The sequence below is a fragment of the Salvelinus alpinus genome, chromosome 6, assembly GCF_045679555.1.
Source record: "Salvelinus alpinus chromosome 6, SLU_Salpinus.1, whole genome shotgun sequence".
NCBI classification, from domain to species: Eukaryota; Metazoa; Chordata; class Actinopteri; order Salmoniformes; family Salmonidae; genus Salvelinus; species Salvelinus alpinus.
This window is the reverse complement of record NC_092091.1, coordinates 13,817,392-13,833,681: the sequence shown is the minus strand read 5'-3', so window position 1 is coordinate 13,833,681 and position 16,290 is coordinate 13,817,392. Positions and strand designations below refer to the sequence as shown.

The 16,290-nt window shown below is 44.1% G+C and overlaps 1 protein-coding gene across 3 annotated transcripts in view; it reads left to right on the top strand.

Moving 5' to 3' along the window:
* Window positions 1-1,962: 1,962 nt before the first annotated feature.
* The window catches only part of LOC139578189 (dual specificity protein phosphatase 8-like), a 106,323-nt gene continuing 91,995 nt past the window's right edge, over window positions 1,963-16,290 (top strand). The window contains exons 1-2 of one of the 3 annotated variants that reach the window (XM_071405484.1): window positions 1,963-2,343; window positions 14,932-15,774. In XM_071405484.1, coding sequence (XP_071261585.1) covers window positions 15,538-15,774 — 237 coding nt within the window. In that variant the 5' untranslated portion in view covers window positions 1,963-2,343; window positions 14,932-15,537. Of the gene's footprint in view, window positions 2,344-6,023; window positions 6,223-14,931; window positions 15,775-16,290 lie in introns of those variants that run through there. The other 2 variants (XM_071405485.1, XM_071405486.1) reach the window with 2 other exon arrangements.

The window sequence follows — 16,290 nt, the reverse complement described above, 5'->3', positions numbered from 1 at the left end:
CTAAATAGCAAAGTTAAAACAAGTTTTTAAAATAACACATTTATGTGAATTCCTTTATCATAGTATTACTTCAGTAATGACACATTTCCATGGAGGATTTACCCCAGTCTTTTACCCAACATGCTCAGACTTTTCTGTTTCCATCTATGTAGCCTGACACCCGTGTCTCACTGGGCCATGGGTCCAGCGGACCCGGAGCCAAGGCAAGGCCCTGGGTACTTTTCAGCGAGCATTTACATAACAATGGCTAACTGTGAACTTTAGCACTTCACAAAGCAACAGTCTTGAATGATGCAGAGGTTGTTGATTCTGCTTGCCCCAAGTCTTTAGTGTCACACTCCTGATGGAAACACAATAAAGCTAGAGCTAACATTAACATAAATCACTGGCGACACCCTGGTGTGGGGGGAAGTCTAGATGGAAAAGCACCATGAGGCAACACTCCACAGAGGCTGAGACTTGAAAATCCCTGCTGCTGCAGTTGCCAGTTGAAGTAGACAACCATGACCACTAGATGTCAGTCTATACAACGTAATACAGTGCTATATTGTGCAATGAAAAACAACACGTAAAGAACGTCCCGTTTTATGAGAAAAAAGGACGTGTAAATCTCACAATGAGCATTGACCACCACTACAATAATATGATTATATTTATATGGATCTAATGCACTTTGGTATAGTGTTGATGTTGCTACTATATTTCTTGAATAGGCCTATAGTAATAGTGCAATTACAATGTAATATATTGTCGCTAACAAAAGGCCAGGGAAGCGAACCAGAGTCGCTGGCAAACACCCTACATATCACCCAATAGGATTATCCTACATGGAGGGAACTGTAATGTGGTTCGTATAGTGATGATCACTACAATATGTTTTTGTTCTGTTGGGTAGTGGTGAATGTTTATTTTTCCCCTTTTGTTGCTTTTTGTTTAAAGCTGCAATATGTATCTTTTTTGGGGCGACCTGACCAAATTCACATAGAACTGTTAGTTATAGATACGTTATTCTCATTGAAAGCAAGTCTAAGAAGCTGTATAGCTGTTCTATGTGCACCATTTCTATGCTTCCCATTCTTACGTTTCGTTTTTGCATCTTTTGGTTTCAGTTTTGTACACCGGCTTCAAACAACTAAGTACACAATATTTTTGCTTATGGAAAATATATTTAGATGGTACAATGATTATGTACACTATACTTAGTTATTTTGTCACATAAACTGAAATTAGGCGAATTATTCGAATTTTAGCAACCAGGAAATGGCAGCGTGATTTCTGCATAGTGCACCATTAACTGGCTATTCTTTATTTTCATTCCCTGCATTGTTTCCATATTAGAGTTAGCACCTGTCTTGGCTCTCTCTCATTTTTTTTCTATATCCAATTTGGTCCCTCTTGACATTCTCATAAAATGTGTCTTCGTTTTATTAATGGTAAAGTCATGAAATAAAACATTCTTTACATTGGAAATTGTGATTTAGAGAGTTGATATTTAATTAATTCCATGCTCTTATAGCCAAGGGGGGCATACATATTTGTTTACCTTTATTTAACTAGGTAAATCAGTTAAGAACAAATTCTTATTTACAATGACGGCCTACCGGGGAACAGTGGGTTAACTGCCTTGTTCAGAGGCAGAACAACAGATTTTTACATTGTCAACTCGATCCAGCAACTTTATGGTTACTGGCCCAACGCGCTACCCACCAGGCTACTTGCCGCATATCCTAGGATTCCGCACACCCATCCAGCAACATTTAATCATGGTTGGACAAAATCGCTTTTTCCTGTCTCAACAAAGGTGCATGACCCATACCATCCCTGTGTGTGAAATCCCAGCAGCCCGCCGCGCCGCACGTCTCCTTTAAAAACCAGAGTGTCCCTTTAATCCATGGCTCAAAAGGCTGACGTCAACTAACCCCTGAGCCATAGGCTCGGATTGGCTGAAGGTGACGTCAACTTGGATTTTTCTCTCTCTCCCCTCTGAACCATGACCTCATCCTTAGTTCATTTTAGTGCTCTAGCTCACCTTCTGTTCTCCCGGGACGTTAATGCCTCGTAAATGGAGACTGCTTATCTACAATTGCGGTCACACTGCATGCCCCATATGCGAAACAATTTATTATTGTGCTTTAATGTGTTTCGCTCCGTTCTATTCTAGCGCTGTCAACTTTGCACTGGGACAGTAAAGGCTCAGCTGTCGCACATGATTCCATTGCCCTCGACCCATGACAAGTAAACAGTGACCGAAGTTAAAGCGCTTTGAAGAGGGCTGACATGGCACTCTGTTCCTTTACACATGGAGGTTAGCTGATCACAAATCACCACGCCGGGGAGACAGAGGTGAGTGTCTATGTTTGTGGACCTCTCCTGTTGTGCAGTGTGTGATCAGTCAGCTATCTGTCAAATAATTCCTACACTATAATTACTGCTAAATATTACGTTAGCAGGGGGTTGCTAGTTGGCTAGCCACAATAGCGCGCTGCTGCAGCTAGTCCGCCAGTGCGCAACCCCGAATAATGGAAATAATCAAACCTGGGCTTATTTCAGCTTTATTTTGACAAATAGCTTACCGCTTCTCTTCGCATTTTCTCTCGGAATTTTATGGTTGGTGGAATGCAGTTATTTTTCTGTTTTTGTTTTGGTGCCGTTAATCATGTACACGATGAATGGATGCGGTGGTTGTTTTTGCGTGCAAATATCCACACGTCACAAGTTCACAATAGAAGAGTCTACCGCACCGCACCGCACTGTATCATTCTCCATTGACGCACCGCGTGTATAATTTCATTGTCATTATCAAACCATTCACATTTTTGTGAGGTAAAAAAATACCACTAAACATTTTGTCACGATCATATCTATTCCATAGCTGGTCTTTATTGTGGTCTCCATTGGGTTTATTGTGGTGCGCTGCTCTATTCTCCCCACCATCTCTATGCTGAGACTGGGGGACAGAGTATTGGCACCAGGCCAGAACGACAAAAATATTAGCCTAATATTAGCCTACCGTTATTGTTATGATCATGTTATTATTTTGCAATAACACAAGGTTATAAAACATTATAGGCTACTGCTATTTGCGTTGTTGTTATGTAGGCCTATTGATCATAGAGAGGAGATGATCAGCTACAGTAGGCTACCTCTGTGTTATGTCAGGATGATCCCTTACCCTGTTCATCAAAGCATTCAGATGGGTCCTACCTCCTGCACTGTCATCTTCTGCCTGGGGATAGCCCATTACATTGATAGAACAGATATTTCCATTCAAACCAGTTCTATTTAGATTTGTGTTTACACCTGGGGAGTAATTTTCTACACTGATACAGGAGTAATGGAGGCCTAGATCACACTTCCACTCACGCCTGGCAAAAAATAACTAATTGAAAGCTACCCCCCCCCCCCCCCAACAAGCCACACATTCAATATAATTTCTCATTGTGCCTTGCCAAGTGAATTTTAGAGTTCTTGTAAAAAAAAATGTTTACCCCTTTTTCATGGTGTCCAATTGGTAGTTACAGCCTTGTCCAATCGCTGTAACTCCCATACAGACTCAGGAGAGGCGAAGGTCGAGAGCCACGCGTCCTCCGAAACACGACCTAACCACGCCGCACTGCTTCTTGACCAAATGCCCGCGTAGCCAGCCACACCAATGTGTTGGAGGAAACACCGTACACCTGGCGACCAGGTCAGAATGCATGCACCCGGCCTGCCACAGGAGTCGCTAGAGTGCGACGGGACAAGGACATCCCTGCCAGCCAAACCCTCTCCTAACTCCAACGACGCTGGGCCAATTGTGCACTGCCCCATGGGTCTCCCAGTCAGCTGTGACAGAGCCTGGACTCAAACCAGACTCTCTAGTGGCACAGCTAGCAACTGTGATGCAGTGCCTTAGACCACTGCGCCACTCAGGAGGCCCAACATTCAATATCATTTCTCAGTGTGCCTTGCCTTTTCGAGTGAATTGTTGCATTACCACCAATTACTGTATTTGTTAGTGACAGAGAAACATTGTTTAATTCGTTCATTTTCAGTCCTGTGGACTTCAGCAAGTGAGTTCCTACTGTAGGAGAATGTTATCATTACAATTATACTCTTTAATTGTAAACTGACAGTGTTATTGTAACACCTCAAACAACACCCAACTTGTAAGTCGCTCTGGATAAGAGCGTCTGCTAAATGACTTAAATGTAAATGTAAAACACTATAAATGTTACACTGACAAATGAACACTAGGTAACACTGGCCAAAATGCTGTGTGTGTTCCACAGATTCCCAGCCTATAGGAGGTCTGTAGATGACGTTATTGGGAAGTGAATGATTATCTTGGATGATGTTACCTCATCGTTGGGTGTACTCCAGTTAATCCCTTTGTGTTTGCTTTCCCTCCACAAGCTTATGTGTAATTATTGACCTGAAGAAGACAGGTTTATTTGACATGTATTGCATAGAAGTGAGTTAATTGTTTTAAATGTATTGCAAAGCATTCTTCCTGAAAATTCTTTGTTAAAATAATTTACTCAGTTTGAGACTTCTGGTAATTTTTTTAAAGTCATGTTTCATTACTCCTGGGCTACTACAGCACCAAAAGTTTCATCTATATTTTGGATAGCATTATCCTGACCCTATTTTGTTATTCTTCTCCTGGTTAGTGTATGAACCTGTTCCAATGCAGTTGTAATTGGTCAGTAGTGTTGGAGCCAGCTCTAGCCCCTGTGGTGGTGGTACACTACCCTACAGTACCCACTACACAGCATCCTCCCTCTGTCCTCCTCGTGCCCCCTGCTCTCCCCAATACGGGCTGTTTCCATGGAAACCTAGCAATCTGCTCCAGTCAGTCCCACCTGTTTCCTACTTCTTCTCTTCTGTACCTCCGAGGTTTAGAAATAAAAACAGGCTCCCGCTGGCTATTTTAGCTAGTTAGGGCTTTTTCTTCTAGATCTCTGAGGGTTTCTAAATGCAGGATGGAGGAGACTAGTTGTGCAGGGTAGGGAATGTCAATGTGGTTTGCTATGTTCAGTAAGTATTCTGCGTTGCCATGTTGGATGGATGAGGATGCTGAGGTTGGGGGCTCCCCTTCTCTCCTCTCTTCCCTCCCTTTCAGTCTAGACAGACAAAAGCGAATGAGAAGCGAGCTGTGATGCAATGATGGTGTGAGTTTGTACCTCTACAGATCTAACCTGCACACCCCTCCTCTCCCTGCTGGTACCTCTCTCCTGCCCAATACTACACCCCTCCTCTCCCTGCTGGTACCTCTCTCCTGCTCAATACTACACCCCTCCTCTCCCTGCTGGTACATCTCTCCTGCTCAATACTACACCTCTCCTCTTCCTGCTGGTTCCTCTCTCCTGCTCAATACTACACCCCTCCTCTCCCTGCTGGTACCTCTCTCCTGCTCAATACTACACCTCTCCTCTCCCTGCTGGTACCTCTCTCCTGCTCAATACTACACCCCTCCTCTCCCTGCTGGTACCTCTCTCCTGCTCAATACTACACCTCTCCTCTCCCTGCTGGTACCTCTCTCCTGCTCAATACTACACCTCTCCTCTCCCTGCTGGTACCTCTCTCCTGCTCAGTACTACACCTCTCCTCTCCCTGCTGGTACCTCTCTCCTGCTCAATACTACACCTCTCCTCTCCCTGCTGGTACCTCTCTCCTGCTCAATACTACACCTCTCCTCTCCCTGCTGGTACCTCTCTCCTGCTCAATACTACACCTCTCCTCTCCCTGCTGGTACCTCTCTCCTGCTCAATACTACACCTCTCCTCTCCCTGCTGGTACCTCTCTCCTGCTCAATACTACACCTCTCCTCTCCCTGCTGGTACCTCTCTCCTCTCCCCACCCCTCCGCTACTCCTCTCCTCCCCTCTTCACCCCTACCCTCCTCTCCCCTCACAGCCTCGTCCTTGTTGTCCGCACGAGAGAACGATAGAGAATGAGGGAGGGAGGGTGAGAGAGTGAGAAAGGGAGGAAGAAAAAGGGAGCTAGGGAGGGCGGGCTCGGGCGCCATTAGACATATGCAGCGGTCAGTGTGTGTTGCGCTCAACAGCAGCAACACAGAGAGGATATGATCACGTCTCATCCTGCTCTCTAGTACTGCACTGTCTGTCTGAAGGACTCTACTGACATAGCCATGCTATGGGGATGTCATAATGCATGGTAAGGATGACACAGGGATGCTAATATCCTTGGTGCAGTGAGGCTACACTAGCTGCTAGCTAAGGTGAGGAAATCAAATCTGCCTTTGTATTGGTCTTGGGAGAGAGGAGGGGGGCGTGTGTGGATCTTTGTTTACATGCATTGCATGTGATGTGTTTTGTACTATGTGTTGTTGTGTGTGCTTTACTTGTATCCCCTCTTACATGTCAAGAGACGGTGGAGGCATTAGTGAGCACAAGATGTCGAAAATACATATTTTCAACCAAAGATACATTTGCTATGTCTTTTCAATGTCTTTTGCTCAGTGTACTGTAGTCCCAGTGTCCTTGTGTTATGCAGGAGGACTCCGTTAGCTCTAGCAGTCTACATGTAGAAGTTAGTTAGCTCTTCCATGTTCCAGATGCTGTGCTAGCACTGGGCACATTGCCAAGCAGCCACTGTAGATAGATTGACACCTATGTCAGATTGCTGCCCACTTGCTGGTGTAGGAGATGATGGTAGGAGAAGATGGAAGAAAATACCCCCTGTTATGTAAGAACTACACTAGGAAGACATGTAATGGATGTTGTGTGCTGATGACAGTTTCAAATGCTCTTATCGTGACACACTCTATTCAATATGAGTCGCTGAAGTTCAGAGTTACAGCGTGATTGAAATTTAAAGGCCATGTTCCTGCATTAGCGGAGACTGCATTCACGGTAAACACTGCATATGTCGGCTCTATTGGAAATACATTAACATTTCTAATACATTTGTAATGCTTCAGCGATACAGATTGAATAGAGTCCTTAGTGATGGAGATTAAGACTGTCGGTTTCACACCTAATTCTGTTCATCTTTCTCTCTCAATCTAATTTCAAACGCATTTTTTTATAAAGCCCTTTTTACATCAGCAGATGTCACAAAGTGCTTATACAGAAACCCAGCCTAAAACCCCAAAAAACAGCTCTCTTCTCTCGCTCTTCTATCTCTCTTTCTTCTGCTTCTATATTCTATATAGCTCCATCATATCTCTTCTCTCTCTCTCTTTTCTATCTCTCTCTCATACCTCTATATCAGGGTTATTCAACTCTTACCCAACTAGGTCCGGAGCCTGCTGGTTTCTGTTCTACCTGATCATTAATTGCACCCACCTGATATCCCAGGTCTAAATCAGTCCCTGATTGGGAGGAGAAACAATGCAATGGAACTGGCTTCCAGGTCCAGATTTGAGTTTCAGGGCTCTATATTCTATATCTCTCTCATCTATCTCCATCTCTCTCTTCTATCTCAATCTCTCTATTCTATCTCTCGTCTCTTCTATCTCAATCTCTCTATTCTATCTCTCGTCTCTTCTATCTAAATCTCTCTATCATATCTCTCGTCTCTTCTATCTCAATCTCTCTTTTCTATCTGTCCTATTTTTGGTATTTGGTATTTTAGTACTATCCCCATTAGCTGTTTCAAAAGCAGCTGCTACTCTTCCTGGGGTCCACACAAAACATGAAACATGACATAATACAGAACATTAATAGACAAGAACAGCTCAAGGACAGAACTACAACAATCTCTTGTTTCCATCTCTCTCTTCTATCTGTCCTGTCTTCTATCTCCATCTCTCTTCTATCTGTCCTGTCTTCTATCTCCATCTCTCTTCTATCTGTCCTGTCTTCTATCTCCATCTCTCTTCTATCTGTCCTGTCTTCTATCTCCATCTCTCTTCTATCTGTCCTGTCTTCTATCTCCATCTCTCTTCTATCTGTCCTGTCTTCTATCTCCATCTCTCTTCTATCTGTCCTGTCTTCTATCTCCACCTCTCTTCTATCTGTCCTATCTTCTATCTCCATCTCTCTTCTATCTGTCCTGTCTTCTATCTCCATCTCTCTTCTATCTGTCCTGTCTTCTATCTCCATCTCTCTTCTATCTGTCCTGTCTTCTATCTCCATCTCTCTTCTATCTGTCCTGTCTTCTATCTCCATCTCTCTTCTATCTGTCCTGTCTTCTATCTCCATCTCTCTTCTATCTGTCCTGTCTTCTATCTCCATCTCTCTTCTATCTGTCCTGTCTTCTATCTCCATCTCTCTTCTATCTGTCCTGTCTTCTATCTCCATCTCTCTTCTATCTGTCCTGTCTTCTATCTCCATCTCTCTTCTATCTGTCCTGTCTTCTATCTCCATCTCTCTTCTATCTGTCCTGTCTTCTATCTCCATCTCTCTTCTATCTGTCCTGTCTTCTATCTCCATCTCTCTTCTATCTGTCCTGTCTTCTATCTCCATCTCTCTTCTATCTGTCCTGTCTTCTATCTCCATCTCTCTTCTATCTGTCCTGTCTTCTATCTCCATCTCTCTTCTATCTGTCCTGTCTTCTATCTCCATCTCTCTTCTATCTGTCCTGTCTTCTATCTCCATCTCTCTTCTATCTGTCCTATCTTCTATCTCCATCTCTCTTCTATCTGTCCTGTCTTCTATCTCCATCTCTCTTCTATCTGTCCTGTCTTCTATCTCCATCTCTCTTCTATCTGTCCTGTCTTCTATCTCCATCTCTCTTCTATCTGTCCTGTCTTCTATCTCCATCTCTCTTCTATCTTTCCTGTCTTCTATCTCCACCTCTCTTCTATCTGTCCTATCTTCTATCTCCATCTCTCTTCTATCTGTCCTATCTTCTATCTCCATCTCTCTTCTATCTGTCCTGTCTTCTATCTCCATCTCTCTTCTATCTGTTTTATCTTCTATCTCCATCTCTCTTCTATCTGTCCTGTCTTCTATCTCCATCTCTCTTCTATCTGTCCTATCTTCTATCTCCATCTCTCTTCTATCTGTCCTATCTTCTATCTCCATCTCTCTTCTATCTGTCCTATTTTCTATCTCCATCTCTCTTCTATCTTTCCTGTCTTCTATCTCCATCTCTCTTCTATTGGTCATGTCTTCTATCTCCATCTCTCTTCTATCTGTCCTGTCTTCTATCTCCATCTCTCTTCTATCTGTCCTGTCTTCTATCTCAATCTCTCTTCTATCTGTCCTGCCTTCTATCTCCATCTCTCTCTTCAGCATATCACTCTGCATCCCACTGCTGGCTTGCTTCTGAAGCTATACAGCGTTGGTCCTGGTTAGTCCCTGGATGGGAGACCAGATGCTGATGGAAGTGGTGTTGGAGGGCCAGTAGGAGGCACCCTTTCCTCTGGTCTAAAAAAAGATCCCAATGCCCCAGAGCAGTGACTGGTGACATTGCCCTGTGTAGGGTGCTGTCTTTTGGATGTGACGTTAAACGGGTGTCCAGACTCTCTGTAGTGACTAAAGATCCCATGGCACTTCGTAAGAGTAGGGGTGTTAACCCCGGTGTCCTGGCTAAATTCCCAATCTGGCCTTCATACCATCACGGTCACCTAATCATCCCCAGTTTACAATTGGCTCATTCATCCCTGTAACTATTCCCTGAGTTGTTGCTGTAAATGAGAATGTGTTCTCAGTCAAATTGCCTGGTAAAATAATGGTTTAATGAAATTCTATCTCTCTCTTCTATCAGTCTTCTCTTCTATCTCCATCTATAGAGTAGCTGTACTGTAAAATTTACAGTAAATTGCTGGCATCAATTGGCCAGTAAGATACTGTGATTTATTTTATAGTACCGCTACTATAATCCATTTTATGCAAATCCATTTTACGGTACCAACATTTTTGGTATATTACTGGAATGACCCATGCAGCAACATTTTACCCAGTGTTCTTTGCAAGTAATTTTTTTTTACATTTACATGTACCTTTTGGTCTTTTAGCGGGCACTCTTGTACTTAGCAACCAAGTTGATAAAAACAACATATCACAGTCATTGCAAGTAAAACGTTTCTGTAACCGTTACTGAAAATGTTGTTATAGTTAAGGATACATTGGTCTTCAAAATAATTGTAATTACAACAAGATTCACTACATGGCCAAACATATTTGTACACCTGCTCGTCGTACATCTCATTCCAAAATCATGGATATTAATATGGAGTTGGTCCCCCTTTGCTGCTAAAACAGCCTCCACTCTTCTGGGAAGGCTTTCGCTAGATGTTGGAACATTGCTGCGGGGACTTGCTTCCATTCAGCCAAAAGACCATTAGTGAGGTCGGGCACTGATGTTGGGCAATTAGGCCTGGCTTGCAGTCGGCGTTCCAATTCATCCCAAAGATGTTCGATGGGGTTGAGGTCAGGGCTCTGTGCAGGCCGATATCGACAAACCATTTCTGTATGGACCTCGCTAAGTGCATGGGGGCATTATCATGCTGAAACAGGAAAGGGTATTTCCCAAAACTTTTGCCACAAAGTTGGAAGCACAGAAGCGTCTAGAATGTAATTGTATGCTGTACCGTTAAGATTTCTCTTCACTGGAACTAAGGGGCCCGAACCATGAAAAACAGCCCCAGATCATTATCCCTCCCCCAACAAAACTTTACATTTGGCACTATGCAGTCGGGCAGGTAGTGTTCTCCCGGCATCCGCCACACCCAGATTCATCTGTAGGACTGCTAGATGGTGAAGCGTGATTCATCACTCCAGAGAACATGTTTCCACTGCTCCAGAGTCCAATGGCGGCGAGCTTTACACCACTCCAACAGATACTTGGCAATGCGCATTGTGATCGTAGGCTTAGGCTTTCCATGGCTGCTCTGCCATGGAAACCCATTTCATGAAGCTCCCGACAAACAGTTATTGTGATCACGTTGCTTCCAGAGGAAGTTTGGAACTCGGTAGTGAGTGTTGCATCCAAGCACAGAGGATTTTTACATGCTACGCACTTCAGCATTTGACATTGTTGCTCCTAGACATTTCCACTTCACAATGACAGCAGTTACAGTTGACTGAGGCTGCTCTAGCAGGGCCGAAATTTGATGAACTGACTTGTTGGAAAGGTGTCATCCTATCACGGTGCCACATTGAAGTCACTGAGCTCTTCAGTTTGGGCCATTCTACTGCCAATGTTTGTCTATGAGCATTTTATGGATGTGTGCTCAATTTTTTTTTACACATGTCAGCAACATGTGTGACAGGGTGTCCACATACTTTTGGCCATGTCGTGTATCTTATAATATATCTCTGACCATCTCTGGATAGTGCCAATATAATACTGAGATATTCACAGCAACTTGATGCCAGAGCAATGAAGCGGAGCAATAAAAGTGAACATTTTAAACTGTAAGAAATGTATTTAAACAGCATTTTACTGTAATTACAAGGGATTCGAGTGAGAATGTTGGCTGTAGGGATTTGCATATTAATGAATACTTGGTGTTTTGTATGAATTGCACTTCTAGAAGCCTAACAAAGGTTTCCCAACTGGCTATGATGACAAGGCAAAACATACCAAATGTACATGGGTAAATATTCAACCATTAAAATGTTTAAGACCCGCTACAACTCTGACCTTTTCCTTTCATACAGTTAATTATTTAGGAAATACTACCACATATCAGTTAAAGTGGTACAGCACTCTCACTAACGGGTGCAACAAATATAGCTTCTTACAAGGCACGCCTTAAAATATGTTAATGTCCCAGTGATTTGTTCTACTCCCACAATACTGTTACAAAACAGTAGGAACAGCTGCTCTTTCCATGACATAGACTGACCAGGTGAATCCAGGTGAAAGCTATGATCCCTTATTGAAGACACTTGTTAAATCCACATCAAGCAGAGTAGCTGAAGGGGAGGAGACCGGTTAAAGAAGGATTTTTAAGCCTTGAGACAATTGAGACATGATTTAAGTGCCTTTGAACAAGGTATGTTTGTAGGTTCCAGGCACACCTGTTTGAATGTGTCAACAACTGCAACGCTGCTGGGTTTTTCACGCTTAACTGTTTCTCGTGTGTATCAAGAATGGTCCACCATCCAAAAGACAACCAGCCAACTTGACACAACTGTGGGAAGCATTGGAGTCAACACGGGCCAGCAGTCCTGTGGGACGCTTTAAACGCCTTGGAGAGTCTATGCCCCAATGAATTGAGGCTGTTCTGAGGGCAAAAGGGAGTGCAACTCATTATAAGGAATGTTTTCCTAATGTTTCGTACACTCAGTGTATTGCTCCACGATGCACCATCATTTACAGAATGCTGTGGTAAATATAACAGCATAGCAATACAGTTCTTTATTCTTAAATTGTATCAAATAAAATCAGCAATTGCAAATAGTGAATATTTAATGATATATTACACTATGCCAACTGATATATGGTGTTTTCTATCATTTTCACTTTAAGCCTTAACAAATGATTCTAAAATATCAATACTACCGGGCAGAACAGATCAAAAGGACATGGCTAGCCACTCAACTGTTAAAGGTCTGTGACTTGCTGCCACTTTGATCTGTTCCCTATATACGTTTAATTGATAGGGAATCACTACCACATATCACTTAAATTGGTACAGGACTCTCATTAACAGGCGCAACATATATAGCCTCTTATAAGACACGCCTCAAAATATGTTAATGAGCAATAAACAACAATACTGTGCACCCAAGGTTTTTGGCTCTCTACAAAATGCAGTATGGTATTGTATTTTGAATTCCAGTAAATTACTTGCAGTAATTAGCTTGTAAGTTACTGTAGAGTTTCCAGATAAGGTATATAGAATTCCTGAAGTACAGTATATTGCGGTATTCTGTGAGGGTACAGCGTTCTCACTCACGGAGTGAAACAAATATAGCCTCTTATAGCACACAACATTTTCCCACAATGCATCATAATTAATACTGTAAAACACATGTATGGTATTTTACTGTGCATTCTACAGTGTTTTGCTGTTGAAATTACAGAAAAGTCTTACAGTGTGCTTTTACTGATAAGAAAGCTAACAGTGTAGCCTTGAGCTAGATGGGTTGTTAGGCTGAGAGTTCCTCACAGAATAATAACCCTTCCTTCCCCCATCCCCTCCCTGTGCCGTGGCGATAATGTCATAGTAGGTCTCTCTGTGTCTCTGTCGCCCACCAAGTCCCTATTGGACAGGACTGAATGTTTCTTGTTTTTCTCTCACTCACACACACGTTTCTGTCTCCCACCTCTCTCTCATACATACACACCGAATTTCTTTCCCTTTCTCTCTCACATACTCTTTCTTCCTCTCTCCCACTCCTTACACACATGGTGCCTTTCTTTCTCTCTGTCTCCATCTCTTTCACCTCTCTCTTCCTCCCATTCTCTCTGTGTAGTACATGGTTGTCAGTATGTAAATGGTACATTCTACTCTCCAGGAAAGCTATACTGGCTTCTGTTGTTGTCGTGGAGATGTTGTCCTGCTGCATTGTTTACAGTCCTGTATTAGACGCAACCTCTGTTTCTTCATGGGAAAGCCTCTCTCTCCCCCTGTTCCTCTCTCTCTCTCTCTCTCTCTCTCTCTCTCTCTCTCTCTCTCTCTCTCTCTCTCTCTCTCTCTCTCTCTCTCTCTCTCTCTCTCTCTCTCTCTCTCTCTCTCTCTCTCTCTCTCTCTCTCTCTCTCTCTCTCTCTCTCTCTCTCTCTCTCTCTCTCTCTCTCTCTCTCTCTCTCTCACTTTCTCTTTCGTCTGGGGTGTAAACCTTCCTTTACACAGTAAGCGAGAGGAGAGGTGACATGTATTTTTCATGATGCAGCGTAGCAGAGAATAAATAAAATACCATGGCTGCTCTGCACCATCTTATGTAAAGTAGCACTTTCTGTCACCCCATCAGACAGTACCTCGGAATGTAATGTTTGTCCATCATGGGATTTCCTCAAATGTTTGGTCTACACTGTGTATGTGCAAATGTGCATGCATGAACGGTGTGTGTGTGTGTGTGTGTCAGCTAACAGTATGACAGTTGTGGCGGTGGGAGGGAAAGTCATTGTGTGATGGAGGAGAGGAGCTTATAGAGGGGTCTCTGTGACATGTGACACACACACACACACACACACACACACACACACACACACACACACACACACACACACACACACACACACACACACACACACACACACACACAGTTTCAATTGTAGTACAGCGCTGTAGTCAGTGTATAAAGGCACTGTGTATTGTTGTAATTTCACCTGATAGTCCTCATAGTAGATTCCTCAGATCTCAGAATAGATTGAGCTCAGGGATGACCCAGAGCCCCTGTGAAGTCCTAACATGTTATATATTTGTTTAGTACTCTGGTTGTTTTTTATATGCAAAGCCTGCAAAGAGACTGTAAATGCAAGAATACTTTACACTTGACATTGCGGTTATGGTACTGATGTAGTTTTTTTTAGGTTGCTCTCATTAGCAGCCCAGGGTCTGGCATACAGGATAGAACATGGAAGACAGCTACTTTGTCCACCTGGTCACTATGTCATGTGTGGTGTGAATCATCACTATGTCATGTGTGGTGTGAATCATCACTATGTCATGTGTGGTGTGAATCATCACTATGTCATGTGTGGTGTGAATCATCACTATGTCATGTGTGGTGTGAATCATCACTATGTCATGTGTGGTGTGAATCATCACTATGTCATGTTTAGTTTCAATCATCACTATGTCATGTTTCATAACTTCTCAGGATGATTGTTTCAGTACACCTTAAATCTGTCTCATAACCCTCACACCCATGTGTTTCAAAACTCCAGCAAAGTTTTGTCTCAAAGTTGGTCACAGCTCATTTGCCACTAGTGTGTTCCAAAGCATTTCATTTGAACAGTGTGTAGATGATTCGCTTTAGATGGATCTTTCACATACAGCTTAGAATGTTTGACTTATAACCATCTACATGAAAAGTGCCTCCACTCACTCTCTCACTCTCTCTCTCTTACTTCTCTCCTCAGACACCATGGCTCTCCTGAGGTCCGTTACAGTCGCGGTAGCTTCTCTCCTCCATTGACATCCTCTCTTCTCCTCTTCCACCACCCCTCCCCCCATCCATCCACCCCTCCACCCTCAGCACCACCCCTCCCCCATCCATCCACCCCTCCACCCTCAGCACCACCACTCCCTCTCTCCACCCCTCCACCCTCAGCACCACCCCTCCCCCCATCCATCCACCCCTCCACCCTCAGCACCACCCCTCCCCCCATCCATCCACTCATCCACCCTCAGTATCACCCCTCCCCCCATACATCCACCCATCCACCCTCAGCATCACCCCTCCCCCATCCATCCACCCATCCACCCTCAGCATCACCCCTCCCCCCATCCATCCACTCATCCACCCTCAGCATCACCCCTCCCCCCATACATCCACCCATACAACCTCAGCACCACCCCTACAACCACAGCATCACCCCTCCCCATCCATCCACCCATCCACCCTCAGCACCACCCCTCCCCCCATACATCCACCCCTACAACCTCAGCATCACCCCACCCCCCCTTCCATCCACCCATCCTCTCCACTCCTCACTGACCTCGTTGCTGCCCATCGTTGTGGCATCATGGCGGGGGAGAAGGGACCAACCAGGCGGAGTGCCATGGACATCAAGCGCCTAGCGGGGCTGATCCAGAGGGGGGCGGGTCGTCTACTGGTGATTGACAGCCGGACGTTCTCGGAGTACAACGCATCCCATGTACAAGGGGCGGTCAACGTGTGCTGCTCCAAGCTGGTGAAGAGGCGACTGCAGCAGGACAAGGTGTCCGTCACCGAGCTACTACAGCCCAACGGCAAGGTCAAGGTAGGTCAAGGGGACAGGGGTTAGAGGTCAGGGGTCAGAGTTCGAGAGTGGATGGAAGTTACAGTTTATTGTCCTTCAAGAATAAATATTTTCAACAGCTCACCAGTTACACTGCACAGTTCACAACAGGAAAACATGCTGGTAATGAGGGCCAAGGGGCTGCCTACAGTGTATCATTCTATCATAGATATCGAATCTAGATTCTATTTCTATGCATTCTATGTCTGTGTTCCAGGAGACCAGCACCAGTCATTAGTTCAGGATTATTTCCCGGATGTGAGAGATGCTTTTTGAATTGATCACTATGTTGATAACTGTAAGGGCGGGAGAAGAACAGCAGCCTAAGGACATGAACATTATCTGCTATTGTTCTATGCAACAGTGTCAGGTAGAGGTCTGTGTACTGTTCTGTTCTGTAGTCAGTCTGTGTCTCTCTGGCTAGCTCCTACTCTGCTCTGGATTTCTGGGTGCTATATTTGGCAGGCAGGCAGGCAGGCAGGCTGGCAGGCGGTCATA